At 36.3% G+C, this 17049-nt stretch overlaps 1 protein-coding gene across 1 annotated transcript; it reads left to right on the top strand.

Moving 5' to 3' along the window:
- The first annotated feature begins 4246 nt into the window (after positions 1–4246).
- Positions 4247–15449, top strand: LOC144449259 (uncharacterized). The gene is made up of 3 exons (XM_078139772.1): positions 4247–4752; positions 11595–11651; positions 14462–15449. Exons 1-3 carry the CDS (start codon positions 4247–4249, stop codon positions 15447–15449), a joined length of 1551 nt encoding a protein of 516 aa, XP_077995898.1.
- The last annotated feature ends 1600 nt before the right edge of the window (positions 15450–17049 follow it).

Below are 17049 nucleotides of genomic sequence, written 5' to 3'. Positions count from 1 at the left end.
TTTTACAAGATTGAAATAGGGCATAACCTTCTTTAATTTGCAATCGTAGATTGTGTTTTTCGTGATAAATATAAGATGGTTTAAAAGTTGACTGTTGTCTGAGGGCGCACTGTCACGGCGTACCTTACAGAGTGGGACTAGCAGTAATCGAACTGGTCGACTGTGTTTATGGGCCGGACTAGGAGTAATCGAACTGATCGAATGTGTTTGTGCATCTTGACTTGTCAAAAAATAGTTGTGAGACGAGGTATCACGCCCCCTTACGGTTGGACGATAAGTGAAAAGTGGTATTGTTTGAAAAAGCTCTGTGATGAGAATGAAGGGATATTTGAAATGAGCAAAAATGAACATGACTGTGGAAAGTAAACATATTACACGGTACATGAATTTTGCGGCTAAATTGGAGAACAATGAGCAATAGACTCCTAAGTTGTTATACACAAGCCTTCTTTTGGACTTCGCAGTAGCAGAAAATGAAACTGATGAACATTTGAGTATAAACGTAAGGGACAATATGTTAAAATGATTTTGCTAAAAAAACTCATCTCTTTGAAGACAAGTAGAGCGGTATTGTGTTTTTCGGGATTGCCGAGATTTAAAACCGTAAAATTTCAATCTAGTTGGTCATTTTGTCTACTCGTACGTGTAACCATTCTTGTCTGTGATGTAACTGTAGAACTCCTCTGACCGACATGTGACGTCTGTACGACCTTTGGCCAGGTATAAGTGAAATATATCGAGTATTTAGAAATCCGTTATATATCGTCCTTGTTTAAAAATAAATGACTTCTCAGATTGTCAATGAAATTGTCCTGTGTATGTTTTAATATCTTCGGATGAATTGATAAATTTGAAAACTCCATTTCCATGGATATATGTTTTGCTAAATATGATCACTTAGTTTTTGGGGGTCGTCTCAGTTGATTCATATATGACGTCATCATTACAGATGGTTTCTCTTATCCTGGTCTAAAATGAAATTAAGATATTATTTAATACTTTGAATTTATATACTTGAATTGTCGCGGAAAGCTTGCGGGTGTCACGCCCCCGAATGCATGTATTTGGCTCGTCTCGGTACCTTACTGGAGAAAGTCGGATTTTTCCCTGCTTTTCAGGTCTAGATATCCCGCGTCTTAATCGAAGCACGTTTTTCATATGCCAGGCAGTTGCTGAGGGGCGGAGTCTTGGTGACATGGTCAGATAGCTATAGTTACACTTTTCTCCACTCTCTCCCTCTCTCTCTCTCTTCTTCTCTCTCTCTCTCTCTCTCTCTCTCTCTCTCTCTCACTCTCTCTCTCTCTCTCTCTCTCTCTCTCTCTCTCTCTCTCTCTCTCTCTCTCTCTCTCTCTCTCTCTCTCTCTCTCTCGCTCTCTCTTTTGCTGGACACCGTCTAGTCAACATCGTGTCAAATACACTCGTGACATGATCTCTTGGTTTACCGCTATTTTCACTTTTTTTATTATTACTTATTTTTACTTCTTCCTTTAGGGAGACGTTTTCTTGTACGCCTCTGTAAGGTTGAGTCGTTTGTTTTCACGAGTTGGTCGTGATATTTCAGGTTTCTTTTTGGTTGTGTGGTGGTCTAGAGACGCTGGCATACCGGGGAGTGTGTCTGTATTCAATTTTATAGTGTATGTTCTGCCATACACAAGGTCAAATCGAACACCTTGATGTGACGGAGCGAGTTTTTCACGCTTATCGAAGGCTTGCTAACACTACCACTTATTAGCTTTCAAAGGCAATCTATTCTAGTATTCTAGTGTCTGGATGTTCAATATCAGAGTTTCCCGTGTACTTTCCACGAGTTCACTGTACAATATCTTGCCAACAACTCTCCCTGATCGGTATGCTTAGAGTTCCTTATTTTATAACTTCTTCAAAATCCATACTTCTCAATATTGTAAGAATAATAATTATGTTTAAATAATATAGAACAAAAATACGCTTAACAATAAAAAAAAAATAAAGGTCTAAATGTTGAATACTAAAAGCTAAATTAAATATGTATTCTGAATAAAACATTTTTCAATGTCAAAATATCACTAACCTGGGTAGCCAGTTTGTATGAAGGGTTTTAATATGTAAATTTCTTTTGTTATACCTATTCAGAGTAATCTACATCTTTGGCAGAGTCATAACAGGTGCATGTATTTTCCATAGTTTCGTTGCAAATATTATGCATGTCTTTCAAAAAAAATCTGTTGACGTTCGTAAATGTCGAAAATGTTTTTACAGAACCCAGTGCACTGGTGAGATTTGTGTGACTTCAAGGAGGTGATGTTCAACAGTATTGTGGGTAAAATATTTTACAGTGGAGTTTGTCACAATATCTTTTCACAGCGTAATTAGGGTTGGACAAGAGGAGAACCAAGGAACCCCATCTGCGTCATGGACGCTGCACACTAAACAAATCGAGGGAAGAATTTCGGCATCAACAATCACGAAGTAGGACATTTCGAAAAAGGCGAGATATTTTCCAAAATCTAAGAGAGAGTTGAAATACTTTGATTTGGGTGATCTACTTTTAACTATTGAAAAAAAGTGGCTTTATTTCAGCATAGCCCTAATATTTCCGGACGATAGTGATTATAAGAAGCCCTAAATGAACTTACTTCACTTTTGTGATGTGCCTGAATATTGTGAAAATACAAATACCAGCTTTTTGACGGTCGGTTATACTTCCATGGTTCTATATTATCTTCCCCCATACCTAGTACACCCCCTCGGCAAAGTGGAATGTTCCTCAAAAATAGAGTAATGGCTCGTCACGGTAGACCAGTAAGCATAAACGTAACTCGATGTGAACTGTATACGGAGACGAAAACATTCCTGCAAAGTTGCAAAGATAAACTCACTCGGTTGACTTCTCCTGTAAAGCACTCCCTCCACATGTTTATACGAGTCTGAAAAGCTTTGGATGACTTGTATATGTACACTGCACTACCATTGTGTACGGATTGTCTTCGGTTTCTTACCCTTTGTGGACATAGCGCCAAATATATATCCCACCTCTTGGTTGGCCCATAAACAGAGTTGACCACACATTTTCAGGTGCTGTATGATTTGGATGTGACCTCCCCGTGAGTTGAAATAAAGCTCTCATTAGTTGGATTGTTGACAGTCGATTAATATGAAGACTAAAGGTGGCCTGTCACAAACTTTCCCCTACAGGGGTATAACGTCAGACTTTGTCTGAAGTTTGTCACAGTTCGAATTCTCCATTGATGTATTTAGTTAGATAAAAAAATCGAGAAAGAGTTTCTCTCAGGAACTACCTGTTGAAGAGGAATTGTCATGTTTACATTGCAGTATTCGATTGTCATGCAAATTAACAGAATATAGAAAAATTGAGACTAAACAACGTACAGTTATGTAAAGGGGACAACGAATCTTAGCTCGAATGCCAGTTAATTTGCTAACAAACAATAGATCGGATGTTTGTGTTCCGAATTAGAAAATGAACAGATTAAAGGTTCATCCGCTAAGCCACCTTTGACGACCAAACACGAGCTCTATTCAACAAGAATGGCAATACATGTCAAGCGTGTTATGTACACCGAGTTTCAAGGATCTTTTACGTTCTATTTGTACACCGAGTACTCACTCGACCGACTGAGTCACCTCGGCTTTGTTGTTACTTGACCATGGCAACTACTAAAATTACCAATACATAAAGTAGGCATAGCTGTAAAATAAATTACTAATAGCTTATTCACATTAACCTTGTTTATTGCTCGATGCGTGGACAAGCCTCACCATGAATGTACATTACTGATGCATTCGTAGGTTCAGCTAGCGCATCAGTTGAAGCATACTGCCACCCCTTCAGCGAAGTAGATTGTTCCACCGAAACCGTGACAATATTTCATGTACATCAGGTGGTCGGTGCATTACTCTTCTCAGTTGGGCTTTACCAAACCTACAATATGGAAGACGTTAAAGACAGAAACAACACATCACCAGACATTTCAAGCTCAAGTTCATTGTTATGAACCTACGAGATGGTTAGAGGCTGCCAATGCACCATACTGGAAGGGCGCTCGTGTTATTTATCTCTTACACGGCTGTAAATTATTGGAGTCATATATACTGACATACAACGAGCTGGGAAACAGATCTGCATCGCTTAAAACATGCTTCACTCGATATGTTTATAATCTTACTGCCATAAATTGAGTGGCACTTTTCAGAGGGCATCGAATCATCACCATCCAACTTCGTGCAGTGCATATTTACCAACACTATGTCTGAACCAGAAGATGAAGACATTGAGTATGACGATGTAGTAAGCAATGGTGATAACAACGAAGCTGACAACAGTGAATATGTCGATGAAATCACGTCTCTTGATAATGCCACACAGTGCGAGGAACGACAAGATAACGAAGATGACACGATTTGCACGTTTGAAGACATCGACGGTCAGTTGTTATTAACTCACCAAGTATGTAAACTGCCATGTATGTGTTCACAAGAACACGATAGCTGGACCGGGTGGGCGCCGAACCTGTTTGAAGACTCTTCGAAGTTCAAGAGACCAAAACGAAGACCTAAATTCCCATACAGGTTGGCATACAGTACATACAGGGAGCCGAAATATGTGTTCCGACATTACAAAGACACGTCAAAGTATATGGACCAATACAGATATCACCATACCAGAGGTGACGTATGTAAAGAACCAGAAGAACCTCTGATTTTAGGCTACAATGTACCGGATCCGTACAAACCTAAATTACATCGATTCAGGTAAGAAAATACGAGCAAAGTGGTTACTATGGTAAATATCTATGTCAGCTAAGTCGACCGAGAAAAATATATTCGAAGACATATTTACAAGTGATTTTCATCATCTGCATGTAGTCAGACAGATGTTCGCGTTCCATTTCCTGAGGCTGATCCGTACAAAATGAACCATCATATGAGCTACATCAGCTTCAAAACAAGTATCCGAGACCTTTTGTTTTTTTTAAAGAAGGGACCAAAATCTACAGTGTAATCTTTTATCATTTAAATGACTTTGTCTAGTTAATATCTTTTTTCTGTCGTTCACTACACATGAATTTCTCCAAACCTTACGGCTTAGCGTAGATACAACACGACATTGAAGCTACACGTGTGCACCATTTTAATCGCCGTGCTTCCCAAAAGTGCAGCTGGAGAAATATATTCTGAATATCGTTATATATATATATATATATATATATATATATATATATATATATATATATATATATATATATATATATATATATATATATAAAACGATATTCAGAATATATATTCAGAATATATATATATATATATATATATATATATATCGTATATATCGTATATAGACACATAGCTACTATATCCCAAGATACAAATTTCATCATTATTGTATTAAAACCAAGTGTAACATACGTATATAGATTTAATTGTGTTTTCATATCAGAAGCCATCGTAACTGAAAATGATAGCTTAGCCTATCATAATAACACGTCTCTTTTGAATACGTGTCACTATAGCAACGCTGAGAAGTGTAATTAAGTAACACTATATTAATATCGTAATTGGCATGCTGGTATCTAATTATCATGTTTACTACACGTTATGGACGTGTGAAACCTGACATTATACGATACTCGTCAGATACAAAGAGTATTAATTTTGAAACACTCTGTGTCATAATCGATCTGAGCCGAAGTGTGTGCTTGTAAGTTGTAGTCAGCCAAGTGTTGCAATGTTTATAGTGTAAAATATTAAGATCTCGAATGTCAACCGTTAGTGTTTGTATTACAGGAACACGAACAAGACATTACTCAACAAGAAATGTATCGATTATTATATGTACAGCACTTGACATCTGTCTCTATTTCCTGTGGATTGTGTACCGTTTCCTCCCGTTTCAATGTCGATTTCATTTAACAAGATGTCCAAGACATTAACTCGTCTGAAATGTACTTATAATTACCCCCCCCCCGCTATTTATCAAAATCTGGGAATCAGATATTTTGGACGTAAAACCATCTAAACATTCAAGACTGTATGTGGAAATCTTCAAAATGGACGATGTCGTTGCTATGGTAACGATAACAGGAAATAGTTGGACATCAAAGCGGATGTTCGGTTCACCGAGTCTTGATATACATGTAAATGTATGTAGTGCTGTAAAGCTGTCAAGGCAAGCTGAGATATGAAATATGTTTCAATTAATTTAATGGTATCTAACATTGTCATGAGTAGTAAACCCATTAAGTCGGTGATAGGGCGATTATGCGGCACATGTAACCTTCTACGTTCACTTTGTGCAGCATAATGTAGGATAAGTATTTAATTAGTATTTTTTTAATTGTTTTAATTGTTAGTGATGTGACGACAATGTAACTAAATTTACCTCAAAATATCCGTTTCGCGAATTCAATAGAAATTACAGTATTGATCGATCATTCAGTAAATGAATCAATTTTATACAGTATTAAATTAAAACGAACTTTGTCTGATGATAATCATGTAAATTATTAAATCATTGAATCATTAACTTGTGGAATATTTTTATTGACATAATGAAATTCCGATTTTTTTCAAACATAAGTCAATATTAAAAGACTACTCTTTGATGTCCATTCTTTGCAATTCGAAGTGTTAACAGTATACAGAACAATGTGGTACATATGTTCTATTATTAGCTTGATCGAATGGTCGATATACTATGTGTATTATCACCAGAAATGATGCAGACTCCGTCGTAGACTTTCGACAGTCGTTCGTGCCTTTTTGCTACGTTTTATCTAAAACTAAAGTCGTTGCCTTGCTCCGATCCGGAGCAATATTATAACCGCGTAATCGCAGTTCCTATCCGACTTTGATTTAGATGAAACGTAGCAAAAAAGGCACGAACGACTGTCGTTAGTCTAACTCCGTCGAAGCGAATCTCTGTGTACTTCATTACTCAGTTCAGTATTATCAAAGTGACAGCGGTAAACATTCTAACAAAAGAGAGATTTTGAAAATAACGTGCATGGTACCTAATCCGATCTCGGAGATTATCAACATTTTTTTCCTATACATGTATTTTAATAAATACATAGCGTTCTACAAATTATCAGCAGTCTTTGTTATTAGGATGAAACATAAATTTTGTAGCTGAAATTATTGGCATTGAAAGTAACTGAAAATAATATATTTCGTAAAAAGTAAAATTGTGAGCGGAGGGGGTGATTTTAGATTTAAACCGTTGGCAACATTGCAAACGTATGTTTCGAGACAGCGAATAAAAACTAGTACGCTTGCTAACGGAAGTGATATGAACGTGATTTGTTTGTTCATTTCCTTAGTAATAGTCCGAAAGTGGCCAGGGCGGTCTTGAGAGAGGTTCATACATATACGTCACCAGTCTCGCCAAGTAGATATGTTGATGTGTTAAATTCACTGGTGTGATTTAGTTACATACTTGACAACAAAGACAACATAAAAGACGGTTCTATCGTAGTGAAATCCTCTTAACTTAAGAAATACTTGACCATCTTATGCTAATCTAGTCTACTTTTTTATGTCTTGTCTTTTGAAGACTTTGATGACGGTAACCCTGGCAACGATAAACTGATCGGGTTATAAACGTAATAACCTTTCGCCCGTGTAGTGATGCGTGTCCATTTGGAAACAGGTGGCAGAGCAAGGCGGTGTGACAAAAACTACACCGTGACGTTGAAGCACTTCTCGAAATACAATAACGATGTCCAACCGTGTGCTACATTCACGTCACCTACGAACGCTAGATTACCGTTAACGAATCGGCGAAACCTCCTTTAATAAACAGGAAATTTCATTTTCTATTCGTATTAACCATTTACTATACGAGCAAGCTACTGATTTAGACTATTTCGTGTTTCATTAAAGTGCTGACGGAAACTCATGTGGATTCCCTACTGAATTTATTGTAATTCAGTTTGTTTTTAATATTGGCAAAATTAGAGAGAAATAAGTCGCAAACGGAACTGCTTGCTGGTCCGTGGTAGGAATCCAGTCGTCTCTATAATTGCAAGGATAAAGTGGGCTTATTAGACAAAGGGAATGTCGCCAAGGATATTAGAGCTGACAAATCGTGATGCTTTCGATGACTATTCACTTCAATTCACGGTCTTTTAATTTCCGTTATTAGTATTGGAACAATGGTGGTGAATCTTTGAAAAAAAATATTTGAAATATTGTTTTGAGCGTTTTATTATTTTTAACTAGAGAGGAAGATTTTTGGTGAAATTCCTTCAATATATACATTTTAGTAAGACAAATGAACGAGCTAACACTTTCAAAGATTTGTATGCGTGGACTTTATTGGTTTTGAAGTTATTGTCTTTAAGTGATACCATAGCTCATTCTGCGTTTCCATGGTGATTAGCAGTTTTTTTCCGTCTTGAGACAGACAGTTGTTATTTGACGAGGAAATAAGGTGACAACTGATGATGATAGCGCAGTGACGAATGACAGGAAGCAATAAAATCTAAGAGGAAGCGTGAGATAGGAAAGAGGTGTGGGTTTATAGGTAGTGAAATTTACATCGTATATGAAATTTACATGGTACTATGTGAAATTTATATCGTATGTGAAATTTACATTGTATCATTAGTATGTGAAATTTATAATTACATCGTATGGCAGAGTGAAATTTACATGGTATGAGAAATTTACATCATATGACAGTGAAATTTACATGGTATGAGAAATTTACATCATATGGCAGAGTGAAAATTGCATGGTATGAGAGATTTACATCGTATGGCAGAGTGAAATTTACATGGTATGAGAAATTTACATCGCATGGCACCGTGAAATTTACATGGTATGAGAAATTTACATCGTATGGCAGAGTGCCACCGTGAAATGTACATCGGCACATTTACGTCGTATGGCAGTGAAATTTACATGGTATGAGAGATTTACATCGTATGGCAGAGTGAAATGTACATTGTATGGCACATTTACATCGTATGGCACAGTAAAACTTACATGGTATGAGAAATTTACATCGTATGGCACAGTGAAATTTACATGGTATGAGAAATTTAAAGTGTATGGCACAGTGAAATTTACATGGTATTAGAAATTTACATCCTATCTAAATTTATATCATGCATCTTGCATTAGCCTATTTGTAAATTTACATCGCCATGGTGAATTCTGAGACTCTTATAAATTTTTTACATTTGTTAGTGAAATGTGTATCTGTTTGTGATAGTAACATCGTTTGTGATGTTAAGGAAATTGAAGTCGTTTGCAAAATTCAAACCGTTTGTAAATTACTATTGCTGTGACATTTAACTCGTTCGCAGAATTTGCATTACAATCATTGTAATAGATTATTACATTCGTGGGGTTAAAACAATAGAAAGTGGTAAATCCTCACTAACCAACCATAAACAGTAGAAATAAGTCAGTTGAATTGTCCTCGGTCCAAAGAAGTTGATAACAAGCTGACGTTTCGGGATCAACCATTCATTCAAATGTTAAACATACACAGCAAGTTTGATGATATACATGCAGTGTATCTGTGTATCACATTCATGCAATCACATACGAGTAACAATGAATTTAATATCAAAATATTCCTCATTTTTTAAGGATTATATGATTTTTACAGGCGATTCTAAGACGAAGAAAAGTAGATGATAATTTGTCGCCACTTTTACATTTGTCGTCAAGGAAACCATAGAGGATCTTTGTATAGTAGTTGCATATCGACATTGAGTAATATTTCATACATCAAAAGTGAAAATTAAAGTAATATTGTTCCGACATAATTCTGAGAATGAATGATGTAGAAATAGCTTTCTAGTACTAACTATCTGTATAAAACGTAATGTATGTGATCACGAAACGACAACAACTCGACATTTATATGTATATGGCACGGTTTGTGTATCAATCATGGATGACATGCTATAATCTTTTGTCGCAGTGGTCCATTTTTCATGATCCAAACAACTGATTATTTTTAGATGTTAGAGGGTTTATCAGTGTTAGAGGGTTGTCGGTGGCCGAGCGGTCAGCTCGTACGCCACTCATCATCATCATTATGGTAACTGCCCAGGGAGTCACATTATGTACTTGCCTTACTCAAACACAATGTATCATAATCCATGGCTGCAGGGCCAAAGTAAATTATTTATTTTGGCCTTGCCGCCATGGCATGGATTAGGGAAAAAAGATTTGCTGACAAAATTAATGTCAGGTAGGGTTTCAGTATTATTAGTACAATGGTAAAGAATATAACTGTCAGATACGTTTTAATATTCTCTCCTGAATGAAAATCTATTCCAATTTTGATGTATAACAATAGTACCACGACATTGCACTGAACTTGGACTTGTGACATTTACAAATGAAAATATGACAATGTCGGATTCCAGTGCAGTTGATATTTTTTTTGTCTACATAACCGACTATACCTAATGTCTGCCTATGGATAGCTGATCTGTTTCAGTCAATAGTCGTGAAAACGAGACGTCTGTTGAGTGTCGACACCAATCATGTTATTAATGTGTCCCCTTTGAATACACAACATGTGTATTTCAGAATTACTTGCATGTATACAAGGTGAAATTCGATGTATTTCAAATATCACATATTGTAAAGAAAGGGAGATGTAGTGAGTGTTACTGTAATCTCGTGATGATAATTACAACACGAGAGTGTCTTAAAGATCTCGTTAATAAGATACGTTTGGCTGCATCTAAGCAAAACACATTCGTGCGAATAATTACCACGTGTCGTAACTATGACAACGCCTTTAATTTGAATCGTTTGAGTGATGATCTCATTGTTAGGCCTATGTTGCATCTTCGCATTAAATGGATGAATCACATGATGGCAGTATTATTTTCAAACAACACATTTTTGACGACACGTGTCATATAAAGTCCGAATTGATCTAATGGAAGCGTAATAAAACAATCAAATGAACTAAATCTTGCTACAATACCTATTTTAATGAGTTTGTCGTTGTATAAAGACCTCATTTCATTTCAACCTTTCAAAAACCAAACAAGTGTGACGCCCTACGATATTAAAAGTAACCATAAAACATTCATCATTTTATATCGTTGTCATGACAACAAGTCTTGTATTTCAATCATATAAAGACATTCAACGTTCTCTTAAATTAACTATGTATACATGTATTCTGTATTTCCGTGTGTTTTTTCTTCACGTTCTAGTTTTATCCTTCTGGAAATCTAATGTTGTTACTAAATATTTGATATTTATATGATGAACACAAATCAAAATTACTGTCAGTAGGATGAAACACAAAACTGTTTATTTGTGTTGACATTGAAATAAATTGTAACATTTCACGTGCGTGCGCACTCTCAGTGCTTGTGTTTTGTTTGTGTAATTTGTAACAAAAAAACGTGTGAGATGTAAAAAAAACCACCATGTCACCTAATTGAAACTCTATAGTCACTCTGGTTTGGTAGTAACAAGAAGTAATACCACCAACTATATACCATTTTGTATCCTGCTACAAGATAATGTTGTATTAGGGATTCTCCATTGGCTATTGACGTCATTATAGCGTTTTATTCGAGAGTTCTTTTGTTTCTGTTTTACAGGTTCCTGTTTGAGACTCTGGATGCAGCGATTGCTGGCGTAAAACCAGTGAAAACAAGGTGAGCACAGACAGAGAAGAGATAGTCAGACGTTTTCGTACATGACTTGAATGTAATATATGCCATCATATTATTCAATTTATTACACCATAGACCCTCCACCAACGTTGGTATATGGTGCAAAGAAAAGGAAGGACACAAATCGATTGATTCACTACACATTGCACAAGTCGACATGCATTTATCACATGATTCAGTGTATATCACGCGTGCAGATATTGCAATTAGTGCACTTACTTCACACAAGCAGGCATATTGAATGTGAGTATGTACGTATTAGCATGTACGTATAACATGATTGTACATATCACACAAATAGATATATCACATGATAAAATACATATTACAATATTCAACGTACATGTATATAACATACACATGTCCCATGGCCAAAGACTGGTATGAAAGATTAAAATACGTATGAATAAGACTTAATTCTGTGAAGTTACCATAACAGAAATGGTAATCTTTAAAAGACTCTAAAGCGCTGATTTAGGAGTAGCAAACCCGTGAACTTAAAATTGACTGACTGTTTGCTATCCATAAAGAGGTTGACTTCTATTCAGACACCGGCGTTGGTTGTCTGAGATCGAGAGAACACATCTAAATGGGGTCATAGACGTGAACTGGGCCCGTTTTTGTTGTAATTTCTATTGTCTGCCCACAGCCACACACATAGATTAACCAGCTTCCTGTCTTGTTTGAACAAATCTTTTTTCTGAAAACAGAGTTCAGTTTGTTTCTATAGGTGCATCCATGAATGTTTAATCACACAACAAAAACGTAAATGCATCTACGCAAAAAAAAACACCTGCCGACTCGAGTACCATTGTTGTCATAATAAATATATAATTATAAAGCATACATCATATCATAAACTCGGTGAGGTACTAATTATGTACAAAAGGGCAGGTGTAAACATGAGCATCACCATAAAATGACTTTGACATGGATACACTTTCTTTGTTGGCATGGGAACGCTTTCTTTGTTTACATAGTTACAACGAAATATATATATATATATATATATATATATATATATATACACATATATATATATATATATATATATATATATATATATATATATATATATATATATATATATATATATATAACTCGGTGAGTATCAATCTGCTAAGACAGTGCTCTATACCGCAGTGGCAGAGCGTAATAGTTTATATATATATATATATATATATATATATATATATATATATATATATATATATATATATATATATATATATATATATATATATATATATATATATATATATATATATATATATATATATATACAAATCCAGTGTTTTTGTAAATCATTCTTCATATACACGTTCATCAAGAAAAAGTTTTAAAAAAATAGAAGTGGACTCTAAAAAGTTACAGTTATCACATCATTATTAACGTAAATAATTGCATTGAAATGCCAACCTGGCTGATTTAAATTAAAGATTATAGTGTATTGTATCACCCACCCCTACCTTATGTGAGCAACGAACTAATGGTATAGTCCAAAACCGACCTATCACCCGATAGTGTTTCTACCGTGCATCGATTAAAAGTAATTATTATAATTCAGAAGGCATTTTGTTGACATCACTGGTAGCGTTTCGACGACACAACTTTCGACGATTTCTGTTGATCTATAATAATCAGGTAACGTCATATTGTTACTTCTTCCTCTCAGTTCTGCATACCTGAAGCAAACTAATTATATATTATAACTGTATATATTTTACAAAAGTAGACATACTCTCACGAATTTATTACTATGTGTTTAGACCATTACAGGAAAATTGGGGTTGCCTTGGTATTTCCCTCATGCGACATGGCAGTTTTCACACACACACACACACACACACACACACACACACACACACACACTCACACACACTCAGACAACATAAATGATCATAGAGGTATCACACACAGTAGGGATGTAGAAGCAGATAAGTTATGTTGGTTATTAGTACTAAAGTAAACAATACGCCATCAAAATCATCAAGTCCATGTGTAATCTTTTCAATTTGTAGAAGCTTTTCACTGTGAATCACTGATAAGAGATCCTGCTGTGTATGGTGTCTCTGTCATTGTTAGTGTGGAGTTGAAATGTGTCTAGATAGATATGTAATGTAAAAAACAACCATTGTGGCCAATGAGTGAAACGCCAAGGTAACTCCAATTTCACTGTAACAGTGTGATAATCAAACAGTCTGAACGGTCATTGATGTCGCCATCAAAGTGTCTTTTTTACATAAAAAGTCTCAGACTGATTTTTATGTTGTGGGTCAAAATACTAAGAATATGGGTTTTTTTGTCAGTCACCACATACTTAGAGATACGGAAATAGCAACGTTTTGCGTGCCATTGATGTGCGTCAATGACGCATCAAATTGGCCCAGAGGACACAGTGGTCTCCATGCCAACTGTATTGCAAAAACAACTTTGCCAGTGTATATTGCATTCTAGATGGGCCGAGTTTATTTTCATTTATATATATATATATTCACTTTGTAGATATTTGTGTTTGGGATGTTCAGCAGAACGGTTGTCATGCTGTCATGCTGTCAAGCTTTTCACTATTCAGAAAATACTAAAACATATTCCATCCATTCGCTATACTATAATAGGAGTTCCAACTAATTACAAAATACAATTTGATGCGCTTCAATTGTACATGCAAATGTGTCATTTTACATAAAGAATGAGTCCCTAGCCAGTACTAAAGTCGAACGATGATTAATTAACAGTGGGTCTAATTGAAGGTGTTCTACTTGGGTCTAATCGAAGGTGTTCTACTTCAGTTTTGCAGACAGTGAAGAGTCGGACAGTGAGGAGAGTCAGAACTCTGCGGCTTTAGGACGGAAAGCGGTGACGGTGAATCTAGCCCCGACAAGACACCATCAAACTGGTTGTGATCGACAAGAAGGTGTTACACTGCCTAAAATAGATCAGGGATCGACAAAAATGACGGAGAAAAGGAAAGCCGAACAAAGACGATCTATTGATATCAAATCTGATATTGTGCAAGACATTCAGAGATACCAGTACGCAAGCCTATCACTACCAGTTCATCTCGTAGAAGATTACCGAGGATTCACCGGACGGAAGCATGCTCTTCCACCGTCATTAACTAGGGAACTGCATCATATTGGATATAATCGGACACCAAGTGGGCGACCAATGTCAGGTGAGAGCTCGGCGAGTGTCGGTAGCAGTCGGAGTGTTTCTATGGTTTCGACGGATGGGAGACATGGAAATGAGGCTTTTAATCAAGCGAAGGACTCGAATAAACCAATACCGTATCGTTTGTGGAAATTATCACCAGGAACGAGCCTCCAAGACTACCTCGCACATATCTACTCTATTCGCAGTACTGGTTCACTTGTGTTAGGTTCCACGGTTGGGGACAGAAGGGATGGGCTGAAGGGGTGTAAGCGTGGAAAAGACAAAAAAGAACTGCCAATGAGAATAGGTCTGTGTACATTCTATAGTAGTGGTAATGATACAAATGAAGCAACAACTACAAACTCACCAGGAAAATTATTGGGAGTGGAAGGAAAATCCACGGGAACAAAAGAAAGACGTAGTAAACATCAAACAGCTCAGTTGAATGCACATATCAATGCTATCAGGAATGGACTACATCTTAGATCTACTATGAATTCACGTCGAGTTCCACCATCATTAAGTATGAATACAGTCATAACAGGTAATCAGTATAGAACAGAAGAAGGACATCGAGCCTACCTAGCTCAGCAAAGACAAACAGTTCCTGATACAACTCAGTGAAATATCTTCATGGCAACGGACCAGCTGATAGTCTGAAACCATTCCGTGAAATATTTCCATGGCAACGGACAAGCTGATAGTATGAAACAGCTATGTGAAATTTCTCCATGGCAACGGAACAGCTGATAACCTGAAACAACTCAGTGAAATATCTCCATGACCAGCTAGATATTTTTTCTAGACCAGGCATAAAACAATCGTCACTTTCCCTTTCCTGTCTGGCCACAAGTTTTAAACGAATCTTTCACCATATCTTTGCCGTAATTATCCAAATATGAAACATATCAGTGACACACTAAATGTCTATGTTAGTTGTGTACATGTTCTGTAGGAAGAATAACAATATGACAGAACATACATTTCAAACAAACAAACAAACAAACAAACAAATTTACTGAGCACTCTTTGTATTGTGTCATGTAAAGTAACTATAACTTGCTGTCCGTTGCTCTACTGAAATCTACACAATACAACTTTAAACACGTGGACACTTTGTGTTGTTTGTGTGTGTGATGCCAATGTTGTTTACTATGTGAGTGTATGTAGTCTAGGAAACCAAGTGAGGAAATGATCTGACAGTAAATATCAGAGTTGTGTATTGACAACAGATGATGAATAAAAACAACCTATTACAGATTTACAGTAATCACAATTTAATTGGTTGGTTTGTTGGTTGGTTGGCTGGCTGGCTGGCTGGCTGGTTGGTTGGTTTCCAATCGAGATTCTTTTTTTTACAACAATGTCAATCATTTTACCAGTCTGGGAAGATCATTCGTATTAAAGTTGGTCTTTTATTAACTTTCAAATGTGATTGGCAGAAATCAACTATTCTTCGGAGCAGCAAGAGTATTAGTATCAATAAAATAAGACATTCAACTACACACATATTACATAAATAAATGAATCAAGCGTTTAAAAATGTAACCATTTCCACAATCAAAGTACATTGAAAATCACTGAGTCAATAATGATAATATCTTAAAGTTTAATGGCCACCTGATACGCATGCCCTGATATAAGTGGTTCTATTTGTTGCCAACCATGATACGACATTGGCTTATTTGCAATGATGACGCCATCGTTCACTCGATGGAAGAAATATGTCGCAAAATACGTAAACTTCTGCACAGAAACAAAGACTTTTCGAGCGTTCCTAGTTACTGTTTAGGGAATTCGTAGCGTGGGACCCCGACGTTTGCGTGTGTGGGTCGATGGGCTAGTGGGCGTTAACGGATTTAAACCAACAATATCAGAAATCATGCTATCAAGTTCCCCCCATTTTATTTCCAGATCTGTCCAGGACTTTTGTTCAGCATTCCTTGTATCTGTTAACGTTCTCTTCAACATCCCTACCCTTGAATCCAGTGAATTCACACGCTGTAGTAAATTGTCACTAACATGTTCAATGTCATAACACTTTATTTCACGGTTATTTCTGCGGTACTCCCTTTTTATATTTTCATAAATAACGTCCATATTTTTATCTGTTAGGTGCCTTTCCCATGGTTGGCTCATGTCGTCAACTCTGCTCCGACTCCTTTCAGTCAAATCACCAGATATTGGTACACTGTCGTTACTATCAACCTAGTATAAAAGAATA

Source organism: Glandiceps talaboti, chromosome 18, assembly GCF_964340395.1.
Source record: "Glandiceps talaboti chromosome 18, keGlaTala1.1, whole genome shotgun sequence".
NCBI lineage: Eukaryota > Metazoa > Hemichordata > Enteropneusta > Spengelidae > Glandiceps > Glandiceps talaboti.
This window is presented reverse-complemented; position numbering and strand designations above follow the sequence as displayed.

Coding starts and splice junctions, on each gene's coding strand:
- LOC144449259 (XM_078139772.1), top strand. CDS start 4,247: ATGTCTGAACCAGAAGATGAAGACATTGAGTATGACGATGTAGTAAGC. Junction 4,753..11,594: donor CCTAAATTACATCGATTCAG/GTAAGAAAATAC, acceptor TCTGTTTTACAG/GTTCCTGTTTGAGACTCTGG. Junction 11,652..14,461: donor GTAAAACCAGTGAAAACAAG/GTGAGCACAGAC, acceptor GTTCTACTTCAG/TTTTGCAGACAGTGAAGAGT.